Source organism: Oncorhynchus clarkii, chromosome 11, assembly GCF_045791955.1.
Source record: "Oncorhynchus clarkii lewisi isolate Uvic-CL-2024 chromosome 11, UVic_Ocla_1.0, whole genome shotgun sequence".
Classification (NCBI taxonomy): Eukaryota; Metazoa; Chordata; class Actinopteri; order Salmoniformes; family Salmonidae; genus Oncorhynchus; species Oncorhynchus clarkii.
Window position 1 is genome coordinate 21,179,444 of NC_092157.1, and position 12,247 is coordinate 21,191,690.

General features: G+C 42.5%; 2 protein-coding genes across 2 annotated transcripts in view; one reads left to right on the forward strand and one right to left on the reverse strand.

Moving 5' to 3' along the window:
• Positions 1-5,180: 5,180 nt before the first annotated feature.
• LOC139420678 (carbohydrate sulfotransferase 2-like) lies at positions 5,181-7,666 on the reverse strand. The gene has a single exon (XM_071170897.1). The coding sequence runs from the start codon at positions 7,101-7,103 to the stop codon at positions 5,706-5,708; it is 1,398 nt and encodes a 465-aa protein (XP_071026998.1). The 5' UTR covers positions 7,104-7,666; the 3' UTR covers positions 5,181-5,705.
• Positions 7,667-10,836: 3,170 nt separating this feature from the next.
• Positions 10,837-12,247, forward strand: part of LOC139420349 (transient receptor potential cation channel, subfamily C, member 1) — a 45,789-nt gene continuing 44,378 nt past the window's right edge. The window contains exon 1 of the mRNA XM_071170347.1: positions 10,837-11,423. Within this exon, the coding sequence (XP_071026448.1) occupies positions 11,225-11,423 (199 nt within the window). The 5' untranslated portion in view covers positions 10,837-11,224. The remainder of the gene's footprint in view (positions 11,424-12,247) is intronic.

The window sequence follows — 12,247 nt, forward strand, 5'->3', positions numbered from 1 at the left end:
GGGCTAGGCCCTTTAGTTCCAGTGAAGTGAAATCTTAGCGCTACTGCATTCAATGACATTCTAGACCATTCTGTGCTTCCAACTTTATGACACCAGTTTGGGGAAGGACCTTTCCTGTTTCAGCATGACAATGTCTCCATGCACAAAGCGAGGTCCAAACAGAAATGATTTGTCGAGATCGGTGTTGAAGAACTTGACTGGCCTGCACAGATCCTGACCTCAACCCCAGAAAAAACCTTTGGGATGAATTGGAATGCTGACTGTGAGCCAGGCCTAATCGCCCAACATCAGTGCTCAACCTCACTAATGCTCTTGTGGCTGAAATTAGAAGCAAGTCCCCACAGCAATGTTCCAACATGTAGTGGAAAGCTATCCCAGAAGAGTGGAGGCTGTTATAGCAGCAAAGATGGGAACCAAATCCATATTAATGCCCATGATTTTGGAATGAGATGTTTGATGAGCACGCGTCCACATACTTTTGGCCATGTAGTGTAGTTCAATGTCATAACACAATTATCGCATGACAGGGACAATCATAGATTGGCACCGTGAGGTCGCTATCAATGCTAGGCAACACAGCATGAAAGTCTCCCTTACAGAACCAGGGACAACTACTGAATACAGAGGCATACGGTGCCACCCAAATGCCACCCTATTCCCCATATAGTCAACTACTTTTGACCAGGGTCTATAAAGCTCTATTCAAAAGTAGTGCACTATACAGCTCTGGAAAAAATTGAGACCACTGTAAAATTATCTGTTTATCTGGTTTTACTCTTTATAGGTAAGTGTTTGGGTAAAATTAACAGTTTTGTTTTATTCTATAAACTGCTGACAACGTTTCTCCCAAATTCCAAATAAAAATGTTATTTAGAGCCTTCATTTGCAGAAAATGACAACTGGTCAAAATAACAAAGAATATGCAGTGTTGTCAGACCTCGAATAATGCAAAAATGTAAGCAGCTCGGCTTTGTTTGACGGCGTGTGGCCATCCATCTTCCTCTTGATCACATTCCAGAGGTTTTCAATGGGGTTCAGGTCTGGCGATTGGGCTGGCCATGACAGGGTCTTGATCTGGTGGTCCTTCATCCACACCTTGATTGACCTGGCTGTGTGGCATGGAGCATTGTCCTGCTGGAAAAACCGAGCTGCTTCAATTTTTGCGCCAGGAGTGGCCTAAAGTCACCCAACATCAATGTGAAAGACTGGTGGAGAGCATGCCAAGACGCATGAAAGCTGTGCTTGAAAATCAGGGTTATTCCTCCAAATATTGATTTCTGAACTCTTCCTAAGTTAAAACAAAAGTATTGTGTTGTTTAGAAATGAATATGAACTTATTTTCTTTGCATTATTTGAGGTCTGACAACACTGCATCTTTTTTGTTGTTTTGACCAGTTGCCATTTTCTGCAAATGAAGGCTCTAAATTACATTTTTTTCTTGGAATTTGGGAGAAATATTGTCAGTAGTTTATAGAATGAAAACAAAAATGTTAATGTTACCCAAACACATACCTATAAATAGTAAGAGCTGTATAGTGAATAAGGTGCAATTTGGGACGTAGACAGAGGCAGGCTGCACCTCCTCCTCAGTGAGGCTGAGTTACCAGGCGCAGGTGGACCAGGGGTCCCTAGGTTGGTGATACTTAGTCTGGACCCCCAACACCAGCCTGGGAACTGATCTCTGACCTTTTACCAGCTAGGACGTGAACTCCAACCTATCCCAGACGGACATGTGATAATGTCAAAGACAGTACAGTATGACAAGAGGCTAAAACTGCTTCTCCAATAGAAATCGCCGATCACACTTGTAGGCGATGTCATGGCGACGTTGGCAAGCAAAGCTCATGTGTAGAAACACTTCATCGGGTCTAACGGTCGTCTCACACCGAACTGTGTATGTGGAGGCAGTCAAATCAAAGGCCCTCCTTCCATATAAAGTTGTTTTTGATGAAAATGAAAATGTATCAGTTTGCCACTTCCACATGGTTGGAGTAATAACATATTCAACTACTTAAGACATTGGCTCGAATCTAAGTTGGCCTTTTAGATTTCGAGAAAAAAATTAATTTCTCTCATTAACTCTAACCTCAAACCCTGGCCTGGTCTGTTTCGCAAGCATTCCCGGAAGTCTTGTGATGTTGCGCCTCAGGGTTTAGAGAGAGAGAGAGAGAGAGAGAGAGAGAGAGAGAGAGAGAGAGAGACTCACACACATACACACTTAGAGGGCAGGGTCATGAAAAGAAAACAACATATGGCACTGGGGTTTCTTGCTCTTTTTAACGACTCTCTCCTTATGGACTCTCTTATTTTGTTATTAGCAAAAATGATATTTTTGTACCGAGCAACTCCTCATACATTTACTGCACATTTCTCCCAGCCTTTTTGCTCATTCAAATGTATTCCATTGAATTTATCAGCCCTCTCCTCTCTTACTTATCATTTAATGTTGCGTCAGAATAGTTCCGAATGCTTTAGTCCATTAGCAGCGTTTGTGAAGGAGACTATTAACGCTCCAAAGTTTTAAACTGAATTCCATAAATTCAACCCAGAAAATGAAATCATCTGTATATTAATATTCACCACTGTGTCTGGCCCCATGTTAAGTATGACATAAATCTCTGTGCCCTGTTCCCCTTGAACAAGGCGGAGTGGACAAATTTCAATATGAAGAAGGTAAGTTCTCTCTCTCTCTCTCTCTGTGAGGCTAGATTGTTTTTCTCTTGTTCATAAGAACACTGTCCTTGGCTTTTAAGTGCTTGTCAAAGATTACTGCATGGATGTCTTTTTTTTCTATCTATGGATCATTGTTGCATTCCAATCTCCTATAAAATACATGTATTTTCTACACACTAGATGGAAAGACCTCAACAACAAGATGACTCCCTGTAGACTGAAGCTGTGTCTGAAATGTCACCCTATTCCCTCGGGCCCCGGTCAAAAGTAGCTAACTAACTAGGGAATAGGGAGCCATTTGGGACGCACCCTGAATGTGCAGAATGGCAGCTGAGGACTATTGTTGTGATGCAACCCCGGTAGGACAGTATGTCTTTGTGCTCTGAAACAAGATGATTCACACGTGTCCTCAATGTTAACACATTGTTCTAAACTTTAACCCAGTCCATGTACTGCAATGAGAGACACTGTCTAGTGTCTAACCAATAATACCCCATACAGAACGTGTAAAAAGCCATTGTCTACTCATACCTTCCACATCCTCCCTTTCCTTTACTCGTTTGTATTATGTTATATTTGCACTTTCTAATTGTAGAAACTGCATTGGACTAGCCTGGTCCCAGATATGTCTGTGCTCTTGCCATCTCTATTGTTGCCATTGTCAAGCGAAGCATGCTTGGCATGAGAACATGTTTAGCCTGACAATTCCATAAGGAGTTGACAAGCAGACAGGCACCCAGGCTACCTTGCACTAGCCAGGCTAAGGGAATGACAAAGACACTGTACTATATCTCAGGGTAATAAGATAATAAGATGAGCGTATTATATACCAATGACCAATGTGTCTAGGCCAGCAGCACTTCAATTTGTTTTATATATTTATATTATATTTGTCAGATTTAATTGTAGCATCATTGATGGTAAATTACCTTGTTGATGAGCTATAACCTATGTTATGTTTTGGTTTGGTTCAATAAAGGTGAAAAAGCTACTCTGCTTCAACCTTTTCTATAATTGTTTACATTTTTTTTAAGCAGTTTGTACAAATCATCTGTTTGCATCCAGAGAGCTAGCACCTGTAAACATGTAAAATGACACCAAACTCGTCTCACAGTGACAATGAGAAAGCCAGTTCCTGGGACTTCCCCAGCTGCGTTGTCATCATGGTCGACTATTACTGTGGTCATATGAGCTGAAATGTGTATATTTTGGGATGTGAACACTCGGTGTGTTTGACCTGATGAAGATCCGTTTCGGATCAATGAGTTGTCAATAAAGCGGTGAATTGGGAGCTGTAACAGTGTGCGGGCCTTCTTGTTCTATACTAGTATTCATTAGCCCAGCACCTACACTACCGTTCAAAAGTTTGGGGTCACTTAGAAATGCCCTTGTTTTTCAAAGAAAAGCAAATGTTTTGTCCATTAAAATAACATAAAATTGATCAGAAATACAGTGTTGACATTCTAAACGTTGTAAATGACTATTGTAGTTGGAAACGGCTGATTTTTAATGGAATATCTACATAGGCGTACAGAGGCCCATTATCAGCAACCATCACTCCAATGGCACGTTGTGTTAGCTACGTTTATCACTTTAAAAGGCTAATTGATCATTAGAAAACCCTTTTGCAATTATGTTAGCACAGCTGAAAAAAGCAATACATCTGGCCTTCTTTACACTAGTTGAGTATCTGGAGCATCAGCATTTGTGGGTTTGATTACAGGCTCAAAATGGCCAGAAACAAATAACTTTCTTCTGAAACACATCAGTCTATTCTTGAAATTAAGGCTATTCTATGCAAGTCATTGCCAAGAAACTGAAGATCTCGAGTAGGAGATAGGAGGCCCTGGTGCACAACTGAGAAAGAGGACAAGTACATTAGAGTGTCTAGTTTTAGAAACAGACTTCTCACAAGTCCTCAAATGGCAGCTTCATTAAATAGTACCCGCAAAACACCAGTCTCAACGTCAACAGTGAAGAGGCGACTCTGGGGATGCTGGCCTTCTAGGCAGAGTTCCTCTGTCCAGCGTCTGTGTTCTTTTGCCCATCTTAATCTTTACATTTATTGGCCAGTCTGAGATATGGCTTTTTCTTTGCAACTCCGTCTAGAAGGCCAGCATCCTGCAGTTGCCTCTTCACTGTTGACGTTGAGACTGGTGTTTTTGCGGGTACTATTTAATGAAGCTGCCATTTGAGGACTTGTGAGGCGTCAGTGTAGACATTAACAATGTCTACACTGTATTTCTGATCAATTTGATGTTATTTTAAAGGATAAAAAAAAAGCTTTTCTTCAAAAAATAAATACATTTCTAAGTTCCCCAAACGTTTGAACGGCAGTGTATGTTTTTAAGGAAGTGCGTATGACCACAAACTTTACTAATACTGTCCTACCATCTGTTGTCGTCTGGGGATGTCCCACTGTAATAACATATAACAAAAAACGAATTAACAAATAAATAACTAATAAACCTGAAAGTCAAAGATGCTTCCTCAGACTAACATTATAGTTATAACAGACCAGTTTAATGATTGTCTCCGAGTCCATCCATGACTCAAACAATTAGCTTTTTGATGAATTAATGCAGGATTATTTTCATTCACTGGTTTTTACCTTTTACAAACATTATGGGTAGTGGAAAACCAAATCTTTTCTCAGGTTCTGAACATTCAAAATAACTCCCAAAACATCCACTTTGAAGTGTTTTCATAACAAGATACATGAGTCATACAGTGTTTGTTTGTTTCCATAGTTGCAGTTCAATATTCAAGTCATTGTTCATAGGCCTTCAGGCTTTGTCAGAAACATCCAGTTTACCAGACACCAAAGTAATGGTCCTGTCAAATACAACTGTCTGTAATTGAACTGAAAAATAAAACTAAGACACATTCCAATGTGGCCAAGAAGTGGAATTCCTCAAAAACACTGATTCAAAGTAAAGCTTTATAATTCCACGATTAACGGAATGGCACTAGATGCAAAATTACATTGAATTCACTGTCTTTGGTGGAAGGAAAAAATAAATGTTTTTCTGTCACAGTTTGGAGACCGTCAGTAAAGACTTACTGAGGTCCTTGGCCTCCCCGGCCGTCCTGACTCTCTCGTAGCCCAGGACAGCCATGGAGTGATGACAGTAGTCCTCCACCTGTTTGATCTGCTGGATGCTGAGCACTGTTCTCCATGCGCTGGCAGCCTGAGTGGCGTTCCTGGAGGACACTATGAACGGCTTGGAGGACGAACTAGACCCACCTGTCATGTTCAGAGCAAACGACTCAATGTCGTGGTTGGTGGTGAGGTTGGCGAAGTGGTAGATGTTCCTCAGGATCTTCACAGGGTTCTCCACCAGGTCCTCATAACGCACGGCCATGTACTTCCCTTTGAGCCAACTGGGAGGGTTTAAGGCCGTCCTCAGGGTCCGGGAGGTGCGGTCACAGATCACCTCCATGGCTCCGATGGAGTGGTAGTCCGAGCCGTCCTTCTTGTTGGCTTTGTGGTTGGGGTCGACAAAGGGGATCCTGCGGAGCTTTGGGTCCCTGCTCCGGACCACCTGCAGGTTCTCCCGGATCAGCCCGTGTCGGGACTTGATCCTGGAGTTGGCCACGGCCCGGGGGTCCCTGACCAGGTGAACTACCTTCACGTCCAGCGACGGGTCCTCCATGAGGGGGGCTAGAACGTTAACGTCCAGGATACGCACCCCTTTAATAACGATAGTGCTGTACTTGAGGCACTCCTCCTCCAGTAGTCTAAGGCTTTGAGGTGGGCACTTTTTACACACCTTGTCGTCCACCATCCCCACCACCTCTTTCCTGTAGGCAGAGCAGAGGGGGTAGGAGCACACCACCTTATTCAGGGTGGCCCCAAAGAGTCCTAGGGAAGTAAAGTTCTTTCCCCCTGGGCTGTTGTACAGCTGGAACACAGAGAGATCACAGCGGTATAAGGAGCTGAGCATGTCCCTGGCTGCCCCCTGCAAAGACACTGCATCTCCCGGGTACAGCTTCTGCCAGATGTGCCACATGGGTTCATACAGGAAGAACACTTCAGGATTTTGGTTAAACAGCTCCCCAAAAAAGGAGGACCCAGACCTCCATGTGGTCAGAACATAGACCAACTGTCTTTTCTTGGCCAGAGAGGGTCTGTAGAGGAACCGGATGTCTGATCTGCCATGATAGGTAGTGCTCCTCATCTGGTGATTGCACTGCTGGGGCTCTTTAGTCCATTTATAGTTGGCCAAGTTCAGCATGGTCAGCACCAGCAGCAAGAAATAGGCTATAAACAACACAATCCGCTTTCTGCGTAGCACCTTCATCACAATGCCGGGCTGGGCTATTATCTTGGTATGGTTCCTGTACGTTTTGAGCTTTCTCCCGTAGCCAGCATCCTTCTCCCAAGGCGCTGTCAACTTCAGTTGTTGGTGGTATTGTTTCCCTCTCATCTGTAACCTAGGAGTGAGTGGCTCTCACCACTGGGAGAAAGCTTCTTACATTTACAATAGGCGAACCCGTACAGCGTATTGAATATCTCCGGTGGGAATTGATACCGACCGAATCCAATGCTAAATGATTAGGTAATACCCCAGCCAACAGATTCGATATCACAATACGATTCGCGATCCAAAATACGATAACGCAGCTCTGCCTTTACTGCAGTGCGCAAGGCTCTTCACATGAAAATGTTTCCATTACGGGTATTACAGTGCGTATTGCGTTAGGCCTGCCATCAAAAAACAAAACAAAGAACCGTTCATGCAAACAATTTACGCCCTCCTTGACAATATTCAGTGTAGGCATCTCAGCGCAGTTAAAATCTGATGCGCCCCGGTATAGATGGAGCCTATATGTACATTGTACCACAGCACACAAGTAATACGTTAGAAATTACGCGCTCCAGCTTCTTCTTGAATAATGCCGCTAAATGTCGCAGGTATATCCAGAGGTGAGTCTATTCGTCCAAAGAATCAAATATTTCCATTATTCCTGATGTGCGGTATTGTATCTCTTAACCATTGAAACAGGACTGATTTAATCAGAGTACAGGGAGAAAAGCCCTCCCTTCTCTAAACGCCATTGGAGCATGATAGGATACGTGCATAAACGAGTTACGCCCTTGGTTCTTCGGCACGTCTGTCAACAATGAATGCACCGCTCTCGACACGCTCACATTTGAAAAAAGGCAACAGTAAACATGTCGTCTCTCACGAATGATGCAGCGCCCCCGCTTGGGCCAATTGAGATATCGCGTGTGACTAACACATTTCAGTTTCGCAAATTTAAGTGAATTACTTTAGCTCTGGTCTTGGGCCAATCAGTGTTATTTTGTAAATGCTGGATGTTTATGGCAAGACGCATCATTCACTGAAGTTTCGTCAACATCGGCCAAGTGCTGTCTGAGATATCGCGTGTGACTAACGTACAAAGGCACCGACGGATGGAGACAGATCCACAGTCCCCTCCCCGATTTCATCGTGGGGGACAACAAAGTCTCGCAGCAATGGTAGACGTCACAACTGTGGAAAATGATGCTGTTGTTAGGATAGAATAGAAATGTAAGGGATGCTGGTGTCCGCTCTGGCAGTGTAGTAGCATTGGGTCGACTCAGCTCCGGTCGGTTAATTTATAGACTTGCTTAGCGCACTGTTATGCAACTAGGCTATTAGTAGAAATCTGTTACACACATTGTTTCAATGTTACAATGTATCATATCAATGTGTGGTAGTATTTTCAAATCGTATGTTTTGTGGCATTTTCAGGGAGAACAGACAATAGTCTACATTCAAGGTCTGTTGGTAATATTAATGATCATGTTTCACCATATCTGTATCCTCTCATATTGTGCTGGCCTAGGCAGCAAGCAATCGATAGCTCCCATTAGAGACATGTGTTTTGCCAAGTCTCAAGAGCTACTGTAGACCTGACGGCCGTTTGAAAACGGGACCAAACGGGACCAATGGAAGATAGGCAATGAGAGCAGTTTTGCCCAAACTGGTAACTGAACTGCCTATCCTGTCCTGTGATCTCAATTCAATTAAAGTGAAGTAGATAATATACAAAAGTGAAATAAACAATAAAAATGAACAGCAAACATTACACTCACAGAAGTTCCAAAAGAACAAAGACAAATGTCATTATGTCTATATACAGTGTTGTAACCATGTGCAAATGGCCAAAGTACAAAAGGGAAAACAAACAAACATAAATATGGGTTGTATTTACAGTGGTGTTTGTTCTTCACTGGTGGCCCTTTTCTTGTGGCAACAGGTCACAAATCTTGCTGCGGTGACGGCACACTGGAATTTCACCCAGTAGATATGGGAGTTTATCAAAATTGGATTTGTTTTCGAATTCTTTGTGGATCTGTGTAATCTGATGGATATATGTGTCTCTATGGTCATATATTTGGCAGGAGGTTAGGAAGTGCAGCTCAGTTTCCACCTCGCAGTGTGCACATAGCCTGTCTTCTCTTGAGAGCCAGGTCTGCCTACAGCGGCCTTTCTCAATAGCAAGGCTATGCTCACTGAGTCTCTCTCACCAGCCAAATTGGAATCAGTGGTAATCCACTTTTTGACAGCTGTTAGCGTGGAATTGACAGCCATGGCAAGCGATAAACCCATATGTTTTAGGGGCACGGATCAAATGCCCAACAGATTGAAAATAATCCGCTCACGTGTATCAGTTCATGTGTTATTACACCAATGGCAGCCAAAAATGGGAGGGTTTGGGCATGTCTATTGGGCGTCCTACAGTTGTCTCAATAGTTTTTAGTTCAGTATTAGGCTAATCTTTTCCTGAGAGGATTTCTTGGTAAATGTGTATTTTCATTACTCTTGGGTTTTTGGATGCGGTCACTGCTGTATGCGCTGCAGTTCCTTTCCGAAGGTTGACATCTGCTGGGATAAAGGAGATATTTCAATTCCTGTTGGGTGCGGTAAACCTTTGGATATTATGTAGGCTACTGCACCTGTTGTCAATGATTTATGTCTTATAGAAAAATAAGTTAAATAAACTTAATTGATTAATTGTTAAATGTGTTATTTGAACTTTTATCTCTTATTCTTATGCAGATTTTTTTAAACAGCATTGTCGGTTAGGGGCTCGTGAGTAAGCATTTCACTGTAAAGTCTACTACACCTGCGCATGTGACGAATCAAATTTGATTTGATTTGATTATTTGTACTACAGATTTGCGCCTAAAGTTATTTCAGGAGATATGTTCACCCAGATTAGAAAAATAAAACCTTTAACATTAAAGGGGAAATCTGCCGTTGCTACATCCATTTGTGGACTTATAAATTAATGTACCCATTGATTCTTGAAGAACATCAATTCTAATTGCTTCATGAGCTTAGTTCCTCTGTCATACCCCGTCAGCTGCCGTACCCCATCAGCACCCAGAATAGTAACTTGTTCTACTCCATCCATAGCGCTGTCTGAATTTGAGTGGTTACATTTCTCCAGCCCCGTTCTTTAGCTTTTTTCGCGAAACAGGTGGCGGGGAAAACACTTTGTAATTGGTTCAACTGCTGACTGCCCCTTGTTTCAACGCCTCATGTTGAAAGATGCATGTGTGCACCATAATTATTAGCCCTCTCTAATTTTACCATCATTTATCCCAATCTTCCTTGCTTTAATGGTACAATGGCATGTTCATTACCTAAAAGCCCTCTGGTATTAAATGGTGCAGTATAGGCCTATGTGACATTTATCTGCAGTTACACTATGTCCTCAAAGTCATGCTGCTCCTACACACATTGTCATTATATTGATCTGAAATGCTTTGTATCTTTGTCATCCAAATGTCTTTCTGTGAGGGAAGATGGGAAAGATCACATACAGGCACACACACAAAATGTGCTCATATAATTCCTGTCAGTATGAAAAAATTAGAGCAAGGTAAATAGTCAATTTGTTGAGATGTTTGTGTTATGAATGTGCAAATAGAAACTTTGAGACAATATTATTCCAAATGAAACTGCTTATTTGAGCATTATTATTGCAGACTATGATTGTAGTAGTGTTTTGGAAATACTTCAGGGTGAACTATTTATTTACCTCTCTAAATATGATCATGAAAATGAATGGTTGAAAAACGATTAGAACCACATCCCTTTATGACACGTCCGCGCTGGGTATTAGTGGACCGCTGAGGATGCTGGCTGCGCTGTGCCAGCGAGATGAGATTGAGCATGCGCAGCAGCAACACCATCAGGACCAGAGGACTGTCGGAAGCCTGCGAAGCGGTGCGAAAAAATGGTGCATGTAAACACGTTGATGGAGAGTTCTATTTATGCTCTGACTGCGTACGGTATGTTTACATCTGAAGAAAAATAGCGTGTGTCAACGGGTTATTACGAGGAAACAACTGGGAAGGTCGTTACGCGCGACAAACGCCGACGCTGCGTAAAAACGGATGAAACGTTAGCAACACGGATGCGACGACAATAATAGTTTACATTTATTTATTTATTATTCCGGGAAGACGTTTACACCTGCCGTTCTTTGGGGGGGAAATACATTAACAGTCTTTTGCAGTATATGTCATCCCATGTGACGGGCTTTCATGGTTAAATGGTCGCTGGCGCCTAGTAGTGGGATGCACATCAGTGTCCTGCCCTACTCCTTCTCCGTCGCAATGGCCGCTCTATATCAGGTCACGGACGTGTCCTCTCCGGATAAATTTCTGGCCCTGAAAGACGTGAGGGAGGTGAAGGAGGAGACTACTCTGGATGAAAAGCTCTTCCTACTGGCCTGTGAGAAAGGTGAGTTATTTTAGGCATCTAGGTGGATTCATTTATCTAACAAATAAGTAAGTATATGATGTTATTAACATGGCATTAGAAAAACACGTGACTTTATGACAGCGTGTTGTAACATGTTGTTTAAGAAAAGGTGTGAACATGTAGTGTTTTATTATTTGAAACACTTCATGTCAACAGTCATCCTCTCTTGCCTTATGATGGATGAGTGAGTATACTTTGGATGAATGCCTACTGCAGCAGCCTGCATGTAGCTACACTGGAAGTTTGTCCACAGGGTTGAGTTTTATTTAATCTAGTGGAGCTATATGCTCTTGTGTAGAGCTATGTGGAGCTATATGCTCTTGTGTAGAGCTATGTGAAGCTATATGCTCTTGTGTAGCTATGTGGAGCTATATGCTCTTGTGTAGAGCTATGTGAAGCTATATGCTCTTGTGTAGAGCTATGTGAAGCTATATGCTCTTGTGTAGAGCTATGTGAAGCTATATGCTCTTGTGTAGAGCTATGTGAAGCTATATGCTCTTGTGTAGAGCTATGTGAAGCTATATGCTCTTGTGTAGCTATGTGGAGCTTTGCTCTTGTGTAGAGCTATGTGGAGCTATATGCTCTTGTGTAGAGCTATGTGAAGCTATATGCTCTTGTGTAGCTATGTGAAGCTATATGCTCTTGTGTAGAGCTATGTGGAGCTATATGCTCTTGTGTAGAGCTATGTGGAGCTATATGCTCTTGTGTAGAGCTATGTGAAGCTATATGCTCTTGTGTAGAGCTATGTGAAGCCATATGCTCTTGTGTAGAGCTATGTGAAGCTATATGCTCTTGTGTAGAGC